Source organism: Dicentrarchus labrax, unplaced genomic scaffold, assembly GCF_905237075.1.
Source record: "Dicentrarchus labrax unplaced genomic scaffold, dlabrax2021, whole genome shotgun sequence".
NCBI classification, from domain to species: Eukaryota; Metazoa; Chordata; class Actinopteri; family Moronidae; genus Dicentrarchus; species Dicentrarchus labrax.
In genome coordinates, this window is record NW_026136717.1 from 8,619,326 (window position 1) to 8,641,263 (window position 21,938).

General features: G+C 40.2%; 1 protein-coding gene across 1 annotated transcript in view; it reads left to right on the plus strand.

Annotated features, from left to right (window-relative positions):
• The window catches only part of LOC127379471 (ADAMTS-like protein 1), a 92,740-nt gene that overhangs the window by 34,282 nt on the left and 36,520 nt on the right, over positions 1-21,938 (plus strand). Inside the window, exon 2 of the mRNA XM_051429097.1 lies at positions 34-150. Within this exon, the coding sequence (XP_051285057.1) occupies positions 34-150 (117 nt within the window). The remainder of the gene's footprint in view (positions 1-33; positions 151-21,938) is intronic.

Here is a 21,938-nt window from a genome sequence, read left to right on the forward strand (position 1 = left end):
CAGAACACATCTGACAAGATCTTTGTGTTTCAGGTTGCTGTATTGGCCAACGATGGAGACGCAGTGTTCATCAGGGAATTCACTCTGATTCGACGAGACCACCTTCCAGAAGAGCCGCTCCATGATGTCAGCCAAAAACCAGAAGACCCTGTAAGTGCCGGATCAGAAATCACTGCACTTATTGGTCAACTCCACCTGTGTGCTTTTTAATTTTAAACTTCACAACTGAGATAAGAAAGAAATTGGAATGTCAGATGAAACTATATCAGCCAATAAATCCATTGCAGTGTGTTGACGTAACACACACACACACACACACACACACACACACACACACACACACACACACACACACACACACACACACACACACACACACACACACACACCAGAGGAGTGAAAAATCAGCCATATAGCACCTCAGTAATGAATACAAATGAATGATGATCGTGGGACATTGGGAGTGGAGGGCGGGCTGGCGTAGCTTGATGTGAAACAGGGCAGCACATGCAAACGCACGCACTTAACACCCATTCACACACGTTCGAGGGTGGGGTGGCTTTTTTGCATCGAATTACTCCCACTCTGTCATCACCTTTGATGAGACATGAGTCCTGGCCGTAGCAGTTTTCTTAAGCCGATCTCTCACCCAGATGGTTTATCTAATTGGGTCGGAGGGAGGCTTGAGCTGCTGTTGTCACCGAATTCGACGTCCAGCTCGCCTATCTCATCATTCCTTTGTGATGCGATTGGTCCTGGCGCAATTTGAGACAGAATCTGTGACAATTGATAAAAGGTTTTCGAACGGTATTACGTTATCACTAACAGGAATGCGATGTTGAGGTGAATTTGCTGTGATGACATTGTGTAATTGACCTGACTGTACTCTGTTTTTTCTGCTTTACCCATATATGACCTCCTCCATCAGGTGAAAGGTGAAAAGTCCTCCCTACGTACCTTTCACAAGCTTCCACGCTTGACTAAATGAGCCTTTGACCTTAACATATAGAATATTCAGCAGGCCTTTGAACACTGATCAAATATAGTGACATTTCTTTTGAAACAGATGATCTGCTTGAACTCACCATCACACTTTAAAGCAGGATCACGAGGGCTTATTTGAACATTCACATGTGTAGGATAGCCTTACAGATCAGTGGCGGGCAGAGGTCAGTTTCACTTTTAAGAGGGGATCAGATCATTCTGGACATGCTGTCTTTCAGAGAAACTCTTTATTAGTATGTGTAATGTTCATGTAAACTTTGCCCTGCCTAGTACCTTAAAGTGATATATATTTGACAGTATTTTGGTCTGCCTTTGTGTTTTACATGCTCTTTTATATCCCAAAGGCACACTTAATGGAAAACCCATTTAGAAACCCTGTTAGAAGTCAAGAATGTAAACGCAGTGGTACATGCGTACAGTACTGTAGTTAGAAACCACAAACGGCTATCTTTACAGCATTTGGATTTCATATTGTAACCAAACAGCAGTTTGATTTATGATGCACTGACCTCAAGCAAATAGTTGAATTTGCATCAGCGAGTGATTTTCAAAACCAAACATCACACAAACTGTATTCACTCCCACATCCTGTATTCACGCCATCTCTTTCTCAGTTGCTCTTTATGGGTTTCATTAGAATGAATTTGGTTGTTTTTTCCATCAGCACACAGGTGCAAATAAGGTCCCTTGGTAGTGATCAACATTTTGAGAAATTCACTTATTTGCTGCCTTTCCAAGAGTTGGACGAGAAGAGCGATACGCCTGTGTACGCCTCTCGCCTGTATGCTAAATATGAAGCTAGAGCCAGAAGGGCTTAACCTAGCATAAAGACTGGAAGCAGGGTGAAACAGCTAGCTTCTGTCCAAAAATCACTTTAATTTGTTCAACCTGTACACACAGACTTATAAAACTTTCTGAAACACAATCTAAAATTTAGTCAGATTTTTGTATGAGATAGAACATGTTGATAAGTGAGCTTTAGAGGCGCAAGTACACAGATTTTCAAAGAGAGGTTAACCGTTCCCCCTGTAGTCCTTGTGCTAAGGTAAGCTAACCAGCTGCTGGTTGTATCCTTCTATTTAATATCTTTATGTAGTTCTCATCAAGCTCTCCACCGGATACAAATTAATAAGCGCGTTTCCTAAAATCTTGAAATTCTTTAATCTATGAGCTCTAGAGGTTTTGAAACTTTGGAGAGGGGCCAAGCTGGCTGTCTGCCCCGCTTCCAGTCTTTATGCTAAGCTAAGCTAATTTCCTCCTGGCTCTATCTCCACACTTATTTCACAGCATGAGTGTGGTATGATTCTTGTCATCTAACTCACAGAAAATGAATAAGCATATTTACAGAAATGTATAATTATTACTTTAAACCATGGTTATTTGGCTAGCTTTAAAGAAGAATTACATTTTATTTTAACCTTAAAATTGTTGTAATCACTTCTCCCTTGGCCAGTGTTTTCTGCAATGTGCACCTCTCAGGAAAGTTGCACTGACCTTTAAATAAAGAAAAGCCATGATAATAAAGAAAAGATGAACGAGACTGAGAGTGGGATGACTTTTACAGGATGTTCGAGGTCAGAGCATAATTATTTATAGTTAAAGTGGATGCAACCACCTGCAAGGTTTACTCACAGTAATCTGAATTACAGGACAGGTTAAAATGTGGTTTCTAACATGGAAAGGCCACCCTTTGCTATATGCATGATGCTAACACGTCTTAAGATGGGGAGGCTGCAGACTCCCAGGAGCCACACTTGTGATTCCTTTCAGCACTCAGTCAATCTGGGTCTCTGTGCGCCTGTAGTGCTGTACTATGTTGGATCTTGGTTCAATATTAAGTTTGATTCCAAGCCAAGACAAACGCAGCTTAATTAGCAAGCAACCCAGGAGGCGGATCTCAGACTCCAAAGTGTATTCGCTTTCTCTTGTTTAACTTTCATGAGTATGTGCCAGGGTCGGTTGGTGGGCAATAAGACTGACCTGCCCAGCACCCTTTACCCTATCCCTCAAGAGGGCCATAGATGAATTGTTCTCTCTGAAGGAAGTGTTTTTCCTGGCGGCCTCAGCAAGAGCTACTTCGATGGAATAGAGCTGTCTTAAACAGCTAAGACCTAACATACCTTTGTAAATTAACCCATATTTATTATGTGATGGCAAACATGTACTGTAGAGCTTCAACAATGTCAGCACTCATAAACAAATATTAAGTAAGTTTATTAGGTTGAGAAGCTCCTGAATCAAAGTGTGCGGGGGGTCTGGTGGCTGAAATGTTGGCTGCAGAGTCTGAGAAAGTCTTTATTTTCCCCTGTAACATGACTGAAAGAGTAAGACTGTGAAGATAAACAGAAAAGCCAGTCATAAATCTCACTACGACTATGCCCAGTCATTGTTTGGCCATGAATGAATTTTTCCAGCATGTTCGTTTGATCCTGTGCAGAAACTGAACAGAACCTGCAACATATGTTTCAAAATGGTGATAAACTCTGTTAAGTTTTGTTTTATTGTCAGATTTGCTTAACTGCAGGGAGATAATTAATCTGTGACTATTTATCACTGTAAAACTGAAACTTTTAAAGGTTAAAGTGGAGATTGAAACCCAATCTCTGGATTGAAACCCAATCTCTGTTCCAAAGGCAATGCACAGGTGGCAGCTTCTACTCAACCTCAAGGAGATTGACAGAGAAAGAGGAAAAGAAAGAAGGACAGAGAACAAGTGTTCTGAAACTTCTAATCATTGTCAGAATGTTAAATTGAGAGTTGGGATAGAGTAGAAAGAAACAGCCTTTGGAAAACAGAAAAAGCGATAGAGCGACTCAGCACACGGTTTTCTCCTCAGCTGGCTGCAGTCTAGACAGCAAATATGATCATCCTGTCAACACACAACTTTAAAGTGGGTTACTGAAAGGTGATCCTTCATTTACCGGATGAGTGTGTGTGTGTGTGTGTGTGTGTGTGTGTGTATACATGTGTCAGTTTCTACTTGTATTGTGTGAAACTGTTTCCCATCCGGGCACTGACCAGTAACTGCATGGAAGCTGTTACATGTGTGCTTTTTGCTTTAAACACACAAGATGTAAAAGTTTCTTTACATGAAAACTTTTATTTGGACTCCCGGGTCATCTGACAAAGTGCATTAATTAGTCATCTTTTAGCGCTAGTTTGGTCCAACTCTTGAGAGAAATATCTTGCTAATTGCTAACTTTCACTGTTATAAAGCCCAAAACAAAAAGCTAAAAAGGGCTTTAAAAAAACTCTGTATAGCTGAGACAAATTGCAGACTGGGCTGACAGTTCTTTTCTGGATTTATCATTAAGAAAACTCTTCCACATTGCACATAATCATTTGACCAGTTGTTAATATAAGAAATATTAATCAGTGCAGTTTTAAAGTAAACACAGTACTTGGAAGCAGTTCCTTTGCTCTGTAAACCACCTAATGCTTGTCCAGGGTCAGGATGCACTGATTGCTGCTATCGGTCACATTTTCTGTTATCCACACCAATAATGGCCAGGATATTATTGGTTGTGACAGTTAAGTGTTTGGTAATGATAGTCATTAGAACCCCACTTTACAGCAATGATTTGAGGTCCGGTGTGAAGACACTTCCACTTTGCCTGTCTTCACACGTTTCATGGAATGGTGGTTATGTCCTTTTGTGCTGTTAATCTATTTTCTCACCTTTTCTCCCTCCTCATCTTTTCTGTTGGATGTTTTATTAGACATCTCTCCCTCTCTGCCCTCTGCCTCTCTCACTTCATCACATGCCAAGCAATTCGGGCTTTAATGTTTTTACATGCTCAATTGCACCTCAGGCAGTAACAGTCAGGGGCATTTTTTTTCTTACTTTTAAAAAACCTTCAGGGTGAATAAATGCTGAGATCGTTCTGACTTTTGGCAGGGTGTCAGGGTTCGAAGTAATTGAGGTTGGGCGAGTGGGGCTAAGGGCTAGTTGGGGTGGCAAGCAGGGGGAGCATTCAGTGGCCGAGGCAGCTTGTAGAGCAAGAGGCCCATCGCTCAGCTGCACGCTGCCTTGGCAGCTGTGTTTTCCATGCACCGCCAGGTGGAAAGGGCAATGGGCTTGCACAATTAAACACTTCATTTGTCTTCATTAAAAGGATGGCCATGTTAGTTTTGGCCGGTAGTGAGGATGTTTAGGCTCAAGTTTTTTTTCTACTACATGCTGTGCCCCCTGGTGTTAACACAACGTCAAGTTAAAGCTTCAGGGGATTTCTGAGCTGTTAATGTCATACAATCGGCTTACTTTTAGCCTGTGTATGTAACCTTTATAGCCTTAAAGATACCCTGTGGAATTTTTGACCAATAGTAGTGCTATTGAGCAGAGATTTAAAGTATCTCTTGCTTGTGCCCATAAAGAAATACAAAACATTGAAAGTACGCCATGTACCAGAGTGCTTCTCTTCTGGGTGCAGAGCAAACCAAAGTAAACCAAACAACAAAAATATAGCACACACCAGCATACTAGGATTTTTGTAATCGTGGAGGAAACTAGCTTGGAAAATGTACACGCTTACATTCAGTAGCTTGATATATCCCCATTACTTTGATTTGAACAAACAAAACTGCATTCATGAGTCTGAATTTTGGGGAGAAAAGACACAATTACCAATTTTGTGGGGAGTAGCAGAAAAGTAATACAACTAGTAATGTAACTACTAGTCATATTACTCCCTGCCAATTGCTGTTGGTAATAAGTAAAGTAATATTACTTTTGAAAAGAATAACAAGTAATGAGTAATAAATGCAATTTTTTGAGTAACCAGCCCAGCACTGCTCATCTCTACCTACTCATAATAAAAAGCACAATGTGTCTCATCACCATTTTGTGAAATCATTGTTTTTGCTCATAGTTGTTTTCTTTAGAGAAATCAACTTCCCTGGATCTGCAGACGTTGCATGCGATTGACTCGGTTGTTTATTAGAAACACTGCTCTCTATGCGAAGCTACTCATGCTGCAGTTGGATTGGAAAACCTTGGTTCCAAACAGTGAGTTAATAACTGTTCGTGACGCCAGTTATCCATGAATGCCAGTGTTTGTTTTTGCATAGCCAACTATCTAGATAGCCTGACTCTGCTGAAATTGGTTTACAAGACAGGCCAGGACAACACTTTTATTTGCGCTAGAAATGATGTCCATTGTGCTTTTAAAACAACAAAAAGAAAGGACTTAACAGGCGAGCTGTGAATTAGGAGACATTTGCCTTCCTGACTTGTGCGCTTTGGCTGGCTGACTGGTGTTTGGCACATGCGAGCGCTGTTTGGAGGCTCGGTCCCAGCGCTCTTGAAGAAAGTGCTGAGTGCTGGTGAATGTGGTGTAAAGCCACGTGGCTTTGGACAGGGGATCTTTCTCTCACCCCTGTGTTTGTTCCCTCAACATATGTGTTCAGTAAAGCCTTGGCCCTCGCAGTGCCACATCGAATATCTCCCCACCCGCTTGATGTGGTCTCACACCAGTGCACTGTGGGTACTCGAGTGGTGCTGCTGAGGTAATACCACTGGGGACAAGACCTCACCACAACACCCACACAACAAATGTGTGTGTGTGTGTGTGTGTGTGTGTGTGTGTGTGTGTGTGTGTGTGTGTGTGTGTGTGTGTGTGTGTGTGTGTGTGTGTGTGTGTGTGTGTGAATGCATGCAGCCAGTGGTGTGTCTGTTGCTGGCTACTGTTGCACTCACACTCCAATCTGCAGAGACTCTAACCCCCATGTAATCCCATAGTTGTTTGTATTTGCATGCTGACATGTGCATATACTGTGCTGTGCAATACGGGAATCCATGTGTATGTGATTTCAACGCCTTTAACATTCAACACTATCACATGTCACCTAGCACATGCACAGCATCCAAACTTTGCCAATGATTAATGGGTAAAGCCTCCCCCCTGCTTTTTGTCCCCCCATCACACTTCTCTCCTCACCTTCTGCAGTATCTGCGCCTCCTCTGCGTGTGAAGGCACGCACACATTTTCTGGGGCAAGTGATTGATTTCTAATTGTTTACATTTCAGGTCGCACTCTCTGTTGCAGATGTGTTTATTCTACTCTGCGTTTCGGCATGTGTTCACGCAGGCATGCACAGACACAAACAGAGACACACTTGTACAATAGAGACGTGTTGATGCCAAAAAGTTTCATCCAGGAATTTTTGGATGTCTTGGCTCTGGGTTTTGGCACTGCATGTACTAATTGCCTCCAAGTGGAGGCGATTGTTACCATTAAGCCTCTTATTTTCTTGGTTCTGCATGTGTGTTTGGGCACGTGGGCAAGATCATTCAAGGCCTTTGCCATCAATGTGGTTTCATTCTGGTTGAATAAGAGGGTAATAAGAAAATTTAATTTTGCAGCCAAACAATAACATCTCAATCTAACTAAGCTCTCATTCTGGATGTTCCCCCACCCAGCTCTTCGACTTTAGAGCTGTTTAAAATAAAAATGTATCTAGGACAAGTTGTTTTTCACCTTGTGGTTCTTCACTTGAAATAAACTGCAGGATGGCTGCTACTAACTCTAATAACTTCAGTTGCACTCCAATATAAGCTTCTGTATGAGGTGTTCGTAGTGGGCACTTGGCTCAGGCAGCCTTTAGTATGTTGCCAATATGCAGTGTAAGCAACAGTGTTATCCTGAGTTACAGCAGTAATAACCTGCTGCTGAAGGATCCCCGCCACCCATGCGGAGCGGAGTTTAGGTTAAGCAGTGGGCAAGGTGCAACCCAAAACGGATCCCTGTCTTTAATGTGGGCTCTAATGGCTCTGTGTGGTAGTGGCTGGGTATGTACCGTACAGTAACAGAGCAAACATAATACATCTCCCAGTTTACTACCTGGAAAGCCATATACTTTTTTGCTCTCTGCATTATTGGCTTGCTGTATCCAGTATAGCTGGGTGGTTTACTGCAAGGAGGGGTTGCAAATTAAAGGTTACAAATTTGATGATCCTTGATTCAGGATCCTAAGTAACTTATGTTGTAGTCCACCTTTTTTGAGGGAAATTAGTGACACAATAGCTCAAAAAATGCCTTATTAGACCAGGGTGAAAACTGGAACGTGTGTGTGATGCCTTAAGTCAAATGTGTATGTTCTGAAACAGATGTTAAAAGATGTAAAACCAAAGATGGCACATATTTCTTCTACAGCTGCAATGATTAATCAGTTAATTATAGAAAGAAAATTAACCCATTTTCAGAAATGATTGCTATTTTTAAGGAAAGATGCCAAACAAGTTTGTGGAATTGCTGCTTTTCTTTGTCATATATAATAGTGAAATGAAACATCTTGAGATTTTGAAATGACAGAAGAAGCCATTTAAAGGCATCACTTTGGGCTCTGGGAAGTTGTGACAGACGTTGCCATTTCATAGGCCAAGCAATTCCTCAGCCCATCAATAATAATCAAAATATGCAATGATTAAAATGTAGTAATAATAAAATGATTTATACGTGAAAATAAATGAGAGACAATCATCTTAGAAAATGAAGTTTTCCCTCACTTCGTCCTGATGTCTCTCACACGCTATCTTAAACATTATTCCATTGTAGAACAAATGAGGGAATTATTATAATAACTATATAATGGATTTTGTGATCCCATCATTCTTGTAATTTGTTTTTGTTAGTTTTGATACAACCCACATCCAGCGACTCAACATTTGTCCAACAAGGCATTTTTAGCTTTTGCAGAATTATAATCAATCAACAGCGTCCTTTACTTCAGTATATGTTTTTTGTTTCTATTATATCTATACTTATAAAACAGTGCCTTTTCTGTGTGTAAGTTGTGTATTCTTGAAGGATCTTAAGGTCCTTATAGTCTGGTGCTTAACTCGACGTCTCTGGTTGCGCAGGACTTCCAGCATATTGAAATAAGGATTTGATCTTCACAGAGAGAACGTGGTGGTTCCTCTCTGCTGCATCGCTACGTGTAAATATGAGAAAATCAAGACCATGAAGAGTCTATGTGTGCAGACCTACAGCAGGCCCCAAACACACACACATACTCACAGACAGTCTTCACTCTCAGGGAGCCCTGGGAGAGAAAGTAATCTGTTCAGAAACCACAAAATTGAATAATGACCCTGACACTCTTCCAAGCTGAAAAGTGAACAGTGCTTGCAACACAAGAAGGCATACTTACACCAAATCTTTATACAACACAGAGGTAAGCCTTTGACTTCAAATTAGCATCATTTAAGGAATCTCTGCAGGTTGTAGGTAAAGAATAATTTGAGTCTCTTGTTCACTCTCACGCTGTCTCGTGTTCAATCACACACATGCTCTAATGATCTGCAGGGCATAAAGCAGTGGAGTTTGTCAGTCTGTAAATGTTGTTCTTGCATTCTGCATCTCTGGTAGCTTACTGAAGGGACACACACATAAACTTTTTTTTTCTTGACTTGGTGAAGATGCCAGGAGATGGATAAACAATTCCTGTAAAAATCAAATGTCATTGGTGTTATAGCTCCCTTTGATGTTGTTAAATGCTGTGGCAAAAGGGCATGGATAAGAGGTATCTTAACAAATATTTATAATATATATTAAAGTGAAATATCCAGCAATAATGAGATATAAATATTGGTTTATGTTAAATTATCCTCATTATTTTCACATTAATTAGAGCACTCAATAGTAAAATATGATCAAATCTGAAGTCAACCTCTGAAAATTAAAGTATTCTTACGTCTTAAGTGAACTATAATTACTGCCCTGTGGTTGTATGCCTCTGCCAACCAGTCAGTTTACATCGATATCTGTCCAGATAATATATGTAGTGAATACTTGGAAGTAATGTAATAAAGGTATAAGGGGTATTTTTGGCTAAATGGAAGTAAATGGAATCACTCTATTGATAGTACACATGTATGATTACAGTGAATATAAATTTTTTGAAAGGAAGGATTATCATAGATGTAGCAGCTAAACAGGTACACATGTACTTGATTACTGTGTAAAGATGGATCCTTATAAATTAAAGCTACACAAAATGTGGTGCCATTATTTTCTCCTGGCATTTTAAGATGTAAAGCCTTTCTATGAGCTGTAGGTGAAACTCACTTACTTATAGGATCATGATTAGCTTTGTAAAAACCCATTTTGAGGTCACAATGTCCTTTTGAACCAAAAGCGTCACCAATTCAGTGTCTGTGTTTTGTGAAGTCGCAGTGACCTATAATTACTGCATCCTTAAGTCAAGTGGACATAGGTGCAAAATTTGATAAATGCTACCAGCCATGGCTGTTGCTGGTACAGAAGCTTACAAATGATACTGTACTATTTTTAAGTAGCTAAAAGCATCCCAAAGAAACCTTTCAATACATTCAAACATACATTATAAGGAACATTTTTAATACCTTTTTGAAGTAAAAGTAGTCTCAAATGAACACAATTTTGAATGCATAACTATTGTTACTGTGTATAAAGGACACTTATATAATTATATAATTCACTTTCAAAAAGTGCAGAACTGAGTAAGACAGTGTTCTCTGTTCTGAAGTTTTAATGTGGAGGAATCAGTGCATTCTTTATCTTTTCAGTGATTGTTTGACTAAACGTCTCTTATTTTGCAAACCAGGCAGATAAGCCAAATATTAGTTGGCCTTCATGAGTAGAAGATATTTAAAAGATTTAAAAAAGAAATGATTTACTGCTAATTAACTTGAGTTTGTGTTGTTTGATTGCGAAACTACAGCTGTGCTAACAAATCCAAAGTACACGAAGACCTCTGCCAAATAAAGCATCCAAAGGAAAGTTTTCGCATAATGATGACCTGTACGGTAGCACAGTTCCCAGAAGCACAGATGAGTAATGCACAAGATGTGTTTGAGGGATATTCAGTGTCTCCTGATCAGCAATATGCCTTTATTATTTCCTCCAGAAACATCTCCTGTAAGCAGAGACAGCTTGTGTTAGATGGCCTTGCACTTGCGGTCTTTCATAGATCATGCATGTTTACCCTCTCAATTGTACAACAACAGTGGTGTGGTTGTGGCTTAATTGGTCTTTCCTATGAGTACTGATGCATGAGGTTTACAAATGCTCTCAGGCTGATTGGGAACGTGGCCCGATCTCTGGTTTGAACATGAGCGTAGAAACCACGGACGGCTTCAAGAAACCTTTTCTATTCATCCGGCAACGTAGTATTAATCCCAATGATGCTTCCCAGATGCATGCACCGGACACTGAATTTGGAAAAGCTGATTTGTTAAGCACAGCAAAAGCAGTCAAAGCCTGTGTGTGATGCCAAAGCCATTTTAAAGGATCAGGACTTAAGCGTTGGTGTGTGCAGGGTTTTTTCCTGACCAGTTTTATGAACTGGTAAAACTTTGGGCTTTAAGTTTTACCATGCTTTTGCCCATTATATTTTCTCGCCCTTTCTCAACATACCTTCTTAAAACAGAATTGGAGATGTGTTCAGAAATAGATACAAACCTTTCACAAAACAAGAACACCTATCTATAAGTCCTGTATCAGGCAGCATCTGGTGCTTTAGGGTACATGCATCCTCCCACAACATGCGTGCAAACTTCCTGGATTGATTTACCCCAGCTTTTTTTTTTCCAGAATCCCAACCCAAATCACAATGAAAAGTGACCCAGTGGAGCATCGAAACTTCCAGATTTATGAGCCCGTAGCACAAGATGAGGGTCCCGTGATGAAAACATTGTCTGGAGGCCTCAGGCCAGGAGCCAGGGTGTTAGTTGAATAAAGACAACTATTCGGGTTACGTTGTCCCCCGATGAAACGTCTGCATTGTGTTGTTCTACGGTGTGTCTGTGAAGACAGTCTGTCTGTGATTTATGGTTTTAATCTTCGCATCGCTGTGGAGCCAAATGTGAATGTCTGCGGTAACAATATAAAACCATCAATCATTTGATCACTGAAGAAATCATTAATATTGCCCAGAAAGCAACAAGAGCTCATATCTATTCAGTTAGAAATGAATTAGAAAAAAAAGGAGAAACATCTTTTTCAGCTCATTCCTACCGACCCCTGCAATGTTAAGCACTGTTTTAGTTCCTCAGAGTTAAGAATGTGCCGTATGCTGTTAGGTTATGATTTGTGGCGCCTTGGGTTTTACAGGTTGAACCACAAGCAAATGAGCAGCATTTCTCACAATCAGTTTTCTGAGTGACCTCACTGGGATAATGATAGGGGATGAAGTACAGCAGAGGAGCTTCTCCTCTACTCCATCTTCCACTGGGCTGCCATAGATGATTGAGTGATGGCTGGGAGGTGGAGGTGGGGGTGGGGGTTACACGGGATGAGGGAGAGGCTTGAAGGCCTGGCGCTGTTTCGCCCTCAATTGCATGGCTGCACGCTGCAATAGACACCAATTAGAGGGCGCAGAGTGAAGCCCTTCTAGATGAGCTCAGCCTGCGGCTCCTGTCTGGCACATGCAGGCGCTCAAACCGGGGCCCCACTGGCTGCTTTTCTTTTCAGATCTTGTTTGTGTACGTGCTTACATCTCTGTTTGCAAGAATTTGATGACGATAGCAAAGCAGAGTATCTTCTAATGATTTAAAATGTGTGTGATGTATGGATATGTCAGCTCAGTCACACGCACTCACTCAGCGACAGTTTATTTTAGCACCCTCTTATTTTGTGTCTGATGCCAGAAGTTATGGGTTCATGTAAACCTCTGCCACACGTTACAGGGTTTATACCACCCCAAGCACTCCAGACATGTCTCATCAGTGTCTTTGCTACTGTTTCACCTCCCATGGTGTGGCAACATGGAATATGTTAAAAATTGTGCTCTTTTCTCTAGAGATTTTGAAAAAACCAATAAGAACTCTTGCAATATATATTCAATGGATATTGTATTGGTCCGTCTCCCTTGAGAAATGTCTCTCTTTTTTTTTTCCCCTTCCTCTGATTCTCTCTGTAAAGGTCAGAGGTCAAAGTCAGCAACATATCTGGTTGGTATCTTGCTCATTGACACTTGGCATGCTGTTTAATAACGAATAATATATGCAATATAATCATTATATTCAACTTAATACACACAACAGCCTGTCTTTACAACCTGTTGAGTAGCTTTGAAGTTTAAAAGCACTTGTAATTCTGTCTCTCAGACACAAGATGCTGCTCTTGAGCTGTAAAGGTTGCAACAGAAAATATCTCAGGTGCTGAGGACTCGGTACTAACTTTCTCTTTTTTTGTTGACAGTGTTGTCATTTATGATTGATTTGTGTTGTCTTTTTAAGAAAATATATCTAGACGCATTTTACAAATATGTGCAGGAGCATTTTTCTGTCCCTTTTCCTGCTTCTTTTTTATGCACTGAAATAAACAAGCTGTAAGAAAGACAATCTAGCCCCTGAAATATAGTTCCAAATTCTGTCAAAATATTAAGAAGTAATGCTGTGCGTTACTATGGCCAACAAGCTCATGGAGTTTCTTCTTCTCTCCTCTCCACCTCCTCTCCTGCTGTTCAGTTTTACTGTCGGAACAGCCGCTGCCTGTATAACACCTCACTGGTAGAGAGTTCACTACAGTAGCATATTTAGACAGCTGTAAGCCCAAAAGCTCCTGAGAAAACAGGGTAGAGGAGTTTTTATGTGGGAGCGGGATGGGATGGGGGTGCACTGATCCATTGCAGCTCTCTTCCTGTGCGGTTACCCCTCAGTTATGCATCCAAATGTTTCCTCTCCCTCTCCATCACCTGGGCAAGCTTTGACTTGACGCTAAAGGAAGACATATGAGGTTTTCATGAGCGTACATTTGGTGATTTTGTTTTGTAAACTGTGAAAGAGAAACTTGATGTTATTTCCACATTTCAACAGCACTATGAAGGAATATAGCCCAAGGCGTGAGTTTTGCAATATAAACTGACTTTTTCTCAGTGTATTCAGAATGATGTATTACTTGGCATGCAAACATGCACAGTCTAGAAATTGCACACAATTTTCTCATCTCTTTCATCTCTCATTCTTTGTCTCTCTCTCTGTCTCTCTCTCTCTCTCTCTGTAACTCTCACCCTAATACACACACACACATTACCCACAATACCCTCAGATGCACAGATACAGGCTTTCATGGCAAGCAGCAACCCATCATCACTGCACAAATCCTGTAACTCCATATCATAGATAATTTGACATTTCCCCATGCAATCACTACCCACAGACTTTAAGACATGGAAAAAGTTGTTTTAGTTTTATGTGCTGTACATGACCCTCATGTAGGCCGCATCCTAAAACTGCTCACTGAACAGTCGCTTACACCTGCATCAACTAAAAACTTACTTTTTGTCCTTTTGGGGGCAGCAGAAATGAGCTGTGACCACAGAATTGAAACGCTATTATGTTTTAAGTTGTCTATTAACATGTCTTCTGGATGTTTAAACATATCAGTCATTTGGAGTTGTGTTCCTGGCCACCTCATGAATCTAAGTTAACTTTTTATGCTTTGTTTTTGGTCTCCACCAACTCCTGAGGGAAATATGTGGTTCTTTAGCTGTACGTATGTATATTCATCAGCTCATCTCATCAAGCTTTTCAGGCTGGAAAACCACAACAATGAGCTAAAACATGCTGAAACTCTGAGAGAGCTGCATGACATTTCATCGCTACCCCTTTCACATACAAGCAGTCACGTGATCTGTTGTCAATATAACAAGACCAAGAGTCTACTGTACATCCAAACTAACAACTCAGTGGGTGGTGCTTTAGCATGCTAACATGCGCCCAATGACTTTTTGCAAGTAGGCTATAAACATAGCACTTAACACAAGGTTTGTCATAAATGACCAGGAAAACATTTGACCCGATGGCTGTGCTAGATTAAAAGTCAAGGGAACAGCTGACACAATTCATCCATGAATGTATGTACTAAATTTCATGACAGTAGTTGCCGAGACATTTCACTAAAAAAACACAAAGGTCAACTTTAATGGCTGAGAGAGAGAAAAAAATCAAGGGAGCAGAAAAAAACGTATCCTCTGGGGACAATGAATTTCATGGCAATCCATCCAAAAGGTGTTAAGATATTTCTGTCAAGACCGAAGTGGAGGGTTGATTGACAGCCAGATTATAAAATATGGCCACTTTAAACACCATGGACAGGTATGACTTCTCACCAAGGATGTAAATAAAGTGAAGGCACCATTGGTCCTCCTCTTCAGTTGGCGAGGATTGCTCTCCTGTTTCGCCTCCGGGTACATACAGAGCAGTGATGTCAGCTGTTTTTTCTTGCCATTATCTTGTGGTCATACTTCTTGGATTCAAAGTTTCTTTAAACTTTTTTTCCACAGCAAAGACTAGCATTAAAGCTCCTCTTCACTGTTGGGCAGGAGTCTGAAGGAAAATTTGGAGGGAAGGATGGGTATTTTTTTGAAGCGTGTTTATCTTGAGGCTTCAGTGAAAAACCATAATATGTGTCCCATGGGCCATATTTCCTTGTTGACCTACTAGTGTGTGCTCTGTATTTGATATGCCAGCGGTTTTGGAAAAGAGGGGCAGGATGGCGGGTGACGTGTGAGTGCTCTTTTCCATAAAGATCTGCGATCTGCTCAATGGGTTTAGACAGTTCGAGCTGAAATGCTATCCAGTACATTTTATACAAGAGGGATGGAAAGAGAAAAGACTTGATGGAGTGACAGTCTGTAAAAGAGAGCAGCTTAAAGAGAGCAAATGCAGATGAAATAGAAGTGTGTATGGTTCAAATGAGTCACTATATGTGCTCTTTTTCCACTCTGACTTTGCCGCTCTTGTTCAGGATGTTTTTCAATATCTGTCTGTCATTCACTTTCTTGTCTTTCCCGGTTATACTGCGTTAACAAAGAGTACTAAAGTCAGCTGAATTAAATGACGATGAGTTTTTTCATATTCATCTAACTTCACACGTTCTGATGTTTAAATCTCATCATCCTCCCTGTGCCTCCCTTTGTGCAGTCAGGTTGCATCTTCTATGTGTTTCTCAGTTGATTACAGAAGCATATGGGTGAGGAATGCTTGATTGTAGAGCTGCACTGTGGCGGGCTGATGGATTGTTTCCTCTCTCTAAATGTGGGTGCTGCAGGACAAAGCCCAGTTGATGTGTTGAAGTGTGGCTGCTTGAAAGAGCTGTCAGCACTCCCAGCACCATGGCAAGTCATGGACAGAGCAGCATATTGCATGAACAAGAACTTCTGTCATGTCTCCGATATGGAATCAAATTAAGGTCAAAAAGATTTTGCGCTTGTGAAAAGATGTTCAAAATGAATCTGAATTTTTTTTTTGTTGTTGTTGTTGTTTTTTCATACATTTACAAAGCAAAAAACCCATATTCACCACTGCAGTGATCAGGATGATTACCAGCGAGAAGTAGAAAAGACTGAGGTCTTGAGTTTTCTCAGATTTTAAACTGGCTAGTCCATATTAAAACAATAATAATAAAAGCCAATATGTTTCAGCCTCCACCAGGAAATGAATAATTGCTTGAGAAGTGTTTTGCTGAAAACCTAATTGCATGCACATAAAAGATTCTGTGAATTTTTGAGTTTCTCAAAGGGAATTGGAACAATGTGCTTGAGGTGTCATCCATTTTTCTTAAATCATTTCCATATTTGTAGTTCAGGCGCAGGTCATGACAAGGAACTAAAGCACACGCAACCTCTTTGCTCTCCTTGTTATTGCGTCATTGTTTAACCAAGTGAAAAATGTCAGATTTCAGAGGACACTCCAAGGGTTAAAGCCTTCTTTGACCACCTTTATCATATTACTATCACTTTCTCTGATCGTCTCCGAGCCAAAGACAACACACAATACATTTTCGACAATGGGAAACACATGTTACTGATGTGACTCAATTTGGGGGTTAAAAACTGAAACCTTAGCTGTGTTTAGCACATACAGGAGATCAGACACGTCTTTTTGTGGCTAGAAAAGTTTCAACTCGCTTAGAGTGTAAATACTCAACACTCACACATCATGAATTATAAGCTGCTGAGACAAACCAGGTGCCTTTTTTATTTGGAGTTGCTGCTCGCTGTCTCTGCTCGAAAAATTGCTGTTGAACTGTTGTGTCTCATTTTGAAATTATGAAAGAGGTTAACAAGAGAGCCTGTTTCATGTCTACAGTTCAAAAGCCAGTTTCACAGCTTTGAACTTCGTTTGTCTTAACTCTCATGTCATGAATGCAGCAATTAGTCAGGATTTTGGTTCTGTGTTTTTTGGCATTGTGATATTGACTCAAATGAGCTGTTTGGTTCAGATAGATAATTACAACATTTTCCATGTTTTTTAGTATCTAAGTTTTTCCATTTCATGCACATTTCTTCCACTAGTATTTTTTCTTTTTTCTCTTTTCTCCTACTATGGATCCTGACATGACCGTGGATGTCATATTTATCGTTCCGCTATCCTGACGGAGCCTATTGCAGCCAAAAATCTCTGCTTTCACAGTGTTGATTACCGCAAGTGGCTGCAATATTATTTCATCATAACGCACCGTTTCCCAGACAGCCTCCTGAACAAGCTGTCCAGGGTTCGTACTCATGAGGAGTCACAGAAACTAGTTCTACCTTGGAACTACCTTGGAGTAAAGCAAACTTAGTCTTCTTTTTAAGCCAAGGATTAAGTTATCAAACTTCCTAACAAAGAAAAACATAAAGTAATGCTCAGACAAGCCAGAGAGCTGTCTTAACTTGTTGAGAGCTGTTAAGAGGAGGGATCTGGTCATAATCCAAAACGTTGATTGCCGCTACAGTGGCTGAAGTATTCAATCGTTACCCCACCACTCAAAAGTGCTGCCTAATCTGTGACAACTTTTAGTCCCTGTCGAAATCAACAGAATCCCCGGTCCTAAAATGTATTGTTTTAATATATTAGGGGAAAAAAATCCTTTGTTGTTCCCCAGATGCATTTGTTTGATCTGGAAAGAGCAGCAGCATGATGACAACCTATAAATGAAGCCATTCTCTGCTTCCTAGTACCAAATAAAACAGAGCAAGCTGTTAATTACTGATGTTTACTGATTACAGCAATTACAATCCCCACATGTTTTAACTGCTGCCACCACTGATTTATTGCATTATGTCACCAGATAGAAGCGCCTTTATTAGGGAGCGATTCTCTATCCGGGCTCCTTCTTCTTTTTATTAACAAAAAAACGTTACCTCACGTCCCCCAAAGCTGTTCAGCAGCATGCATGTAACTTTAGAGTAATTTATTTTGAAATGCATGAGGAAACCAAAACAAATTAGTCTCTCAGACAGGAAGGAGTTTAGGGGGAAAAGGGGTGACAAGGCCAGGATGCGTGGCGAATGTGAACAGCCCCAGATGGAGCAGTGGTGTCTTCTGTTCATTTTCACAGGATGAGGAGAGAGAGGATGTACAGACATGGTGTTCATACAGCAGTGTCCACTAATATTTTATTTTACTTATACTTCTAAATGCAGTTGTTTTATGGTGATTTCAATAGTTAATTCTCTGGTTGAGGGTAAACCACATTTACAGTACAGTGATGTCTATCAATGTACATGTCTACTAATAGAACAATAACTAACTAATGAACTAACTCAGTTTAAAGCATAAATCATCCATAAACATAAGTAATAGTTTAGTTTTGCAGTTACTTAAGTCACTTAACATCAACAGGATGGGAAAATGTATAAGAAAAGACAGAGTGGATATGGATGAGGTCGACTGTGTCAAGCAAGTCAACTTCAGAGTCCTTGAATACATTTAAAACTTGTATATTTAAATGCATACCACATTTTGTATGTATAATTCTTACAAATATACAGTATGTAAATTAGTGGAGTGAAGTTCTAAAGGTTAAGCTAAGGCCTTAATACTTTTTTCGCCACTTGAGGGCAGTGCAACATGCAGAAAACAGAATTTCTTACATGCTGTTGTTACAGCTAACTTAACATGTCTTCAGCAGTGCCTGATTTTAGTTGCTAATGTTGGACTTTCTTCTACTAGCTAGTTTGGAACTGTCTGCTAGGCAGGTAGTGTGCAGAGAGCTTTTACTTTTTTGCAGTAAACGGCTGCCTGCTGCTATGAAAAATGACGCTACTAAGAGCAGCGATAGTGAACCAAAACAATAAGTTTGCGGGGGCGACAAAAACAAAACAAAACAATGAGCTGAAGGATGTTAAAATGCAGCGTAGTGCAGCAGGAAAGTGGGCAGTCTGTGGGTTCATCACTATAAGCAACCTCTTTGACCTACAAGTTAGTCATGGGATCCACTATTAATATAAAAATATTGAGCATTAAAGTCAGCTAGTTTTATTGATTTGTGTTTTCAGAAAATAAAGTACAGTGTCAGAAAATGTGTAAACTGTACTGAAAAGCTATAATATCCAGATGATATGGCAATATGGTCTCTATTTTGAAGCACAGGGGATCAGTTAAGCTTGATGCTGGCTAGGAGTCCATAAATAAGCCTTGGTGCTTAGTGTCTGCCCAGATCTGGATGCGGGTCCCACGCTCCCCATTTCCTTCTAGCCCACCTTGGCGGGCCAGTTTAGACTTCTCCAGCGGCTTTACAGTGCTAATTTATGCCCATCCCCTCCTGTCATACCCTCTTTAAAACGCCACAGTGGCAGTGGTTGGGTTAAGGAGAGAGGCATTGAGGGGGGAGTGTTGGTGTAGTGGGACCCTGATGGAGTTAGCCTGTGCGATCACCAGAAAGCTGCTAAAACACATGACCTCTCCTGGATGTGCTAATGGGAAATGCTCGGTTCCTAGAACGTATGAACGCAGTTTCAGGAAGCAGTAAATGTCACTGCTGATTCTTAATTACGTGCCCCATTCCTCCTCTGCGCTGTGGGCTGCATGTGGAGTTTTAGAGGCTTGCTCAGGTGGGATCAGATTGTGGTTACTGGCTTATTCAAAATGTCACTATAAAGAGTACAGTAAATTATTATAAAGTATTAGGTCTTCAGTACAGTGCAGTTCATATTTTTGGTTGCTTTCTTAAATAAGCAGATGTGCCTTTGCTCATATTATCCTCCTCCTGAAGTGATTCATTTATATTTATCATTTCATTGATTTACAATTTGCTCATATCATTGTTTACTTGACTTTTTGTTTGCTATGTTTGTGGGATTGGATCTCCCCAGAGGATAAATCCCACTGATCTAGCGCCACCATGAGGTTGACATTTTAGTTTTTTAGTAAAAACTATTGGATGGATTCCCATGAAATTTGTTTCAGATATTCATGTCCCTTTCAGGGTGAACTGTAATAACTTTGATGATCAAAATGTCAGTTTGTCCACTAATTTGGTTAAATGCCTCTAAAACTAAAGGCAGTCCCATCAGCCTAAGATGTACTTTGTGTTTTGTGTTAATTAGTAAATGTTAGCATATGAACACCCTAAATTAAGACGATGAGCATGGTAAATATTGTACTTGCTAAACATCAGCATGTTAACATTCTGAAGTTAGCATTTACCTGTAGATTCTGAAGTTAGCAGATAGGTCTCAGCTTATACAAACCTCAAAAAACTATCTGTTCATACATTAATTTCACTGATTTATAGTATACTGATGCTATTGTTAACCATTTTGTATATTCTTTGTCCCATTAATATAGCGATGTAAAATATAATCACTTCTTGAAATGTTGAAACTAGCACTGTGAAGCCGTCCAACACAACTTCACCTGATGTTCTGGGCCTCTGGAAGCTGACAAGACCTTATTATGCAGCTGCTATTCTGAGAGAAAAAAAATGTTTTCATTCATGCTGTAAAAAGTTCTGGGACCAATATCCAGGCGAACAAATGTCTTCCTCTGCAGAGCTGTAGGGAGTCACAGTCAGAAGGTCTGCTGGACTGCAAACCAGCAGAGATGGGTCCGTTAAAGGCCAAGTTGGCGTTTGTCTTTCCCCTGTGCACATTATTTATCCCTAAAATGGCCTTGCATGCAGCACATTTCTTCCTCCCACCTCCACTGTGATACAGTATCCTCAGAAGGTGTGTTTATGGCTCTGTAAATCTGTCATCTTCAGATTACCACCAAATACTGAAACCAAATATGGTTCATATCACTTGTAGAGCCAACAATTCAATTTACCTCCCTTCCATATCAAGTATTAAATAATAGTAAATAATCATGATCAAGTAGTTCATAAAAGGAAGAAAAATATAATGCTGATTTTCAAAGAATAAAGAAAGTATATTAGGAGTATATCAAAGCCTGTTTTTGTTGTAATGCTGCTTACTTTGAGTTGCTGTTTTGCAGTTCACCTCCCATCTGGCTTGAATTGGATTTAGCTGATTGTCAGGGAATTACATCTTTATTTTAATCTCCTGGTTTTGGGGGACAGGGAAGTGTGGTTGATTTTCAGCTGCAGGTCGTAAAATCCCTGTCCTGGTAAAATATTTTATACTGTGGCCCAGAAAGCTTTTTAAACAATGGCTTTGGTGTAAATCATGCCTGGAGCGCATACATCGTTTGTGGGGGTGGTGGGAGGCTACCATTTATCCCGCCTGAACCATTTAAGCCTCCTCGAGGGAACCATGGGTTTGTGCTCTTGAGTGTAACTTAATGTCAGACCCTGGTAACTTTAGTTTCATTTGTCTCCTTTTCTGAGAACTTGGGGCCTGTTAACTCAGGTCATGGTAATCTTTTAATTTGACCCTTTATTCCTTCACTGAGGAGTAAAAGAAAGGATCAGTTAAACTTCTGCTGCTTGCCTACTTGGTGACCCCTTTACAAGACCTAAAAAACATATTCAGTTTACATTTGTATGTTATTTTGCATGAGAGCACTTTTCCAGTGTAATGAGTAGTGTTGGTATGTTTTATTTCAATTTTGAAACTTGCAGGGATATTAATTGGTTGGTTTTCCATCATTATGTCAAAAAGTGAAAGCAAATTTAACTTAACTCTCAGAATTGGGTTATATGCAGTAATTTGTACTTAAATATATGGGTGAGTACTGTAAGTATGATATTTTTAAAATACCACAGTTATATTGCTTCCCTAGA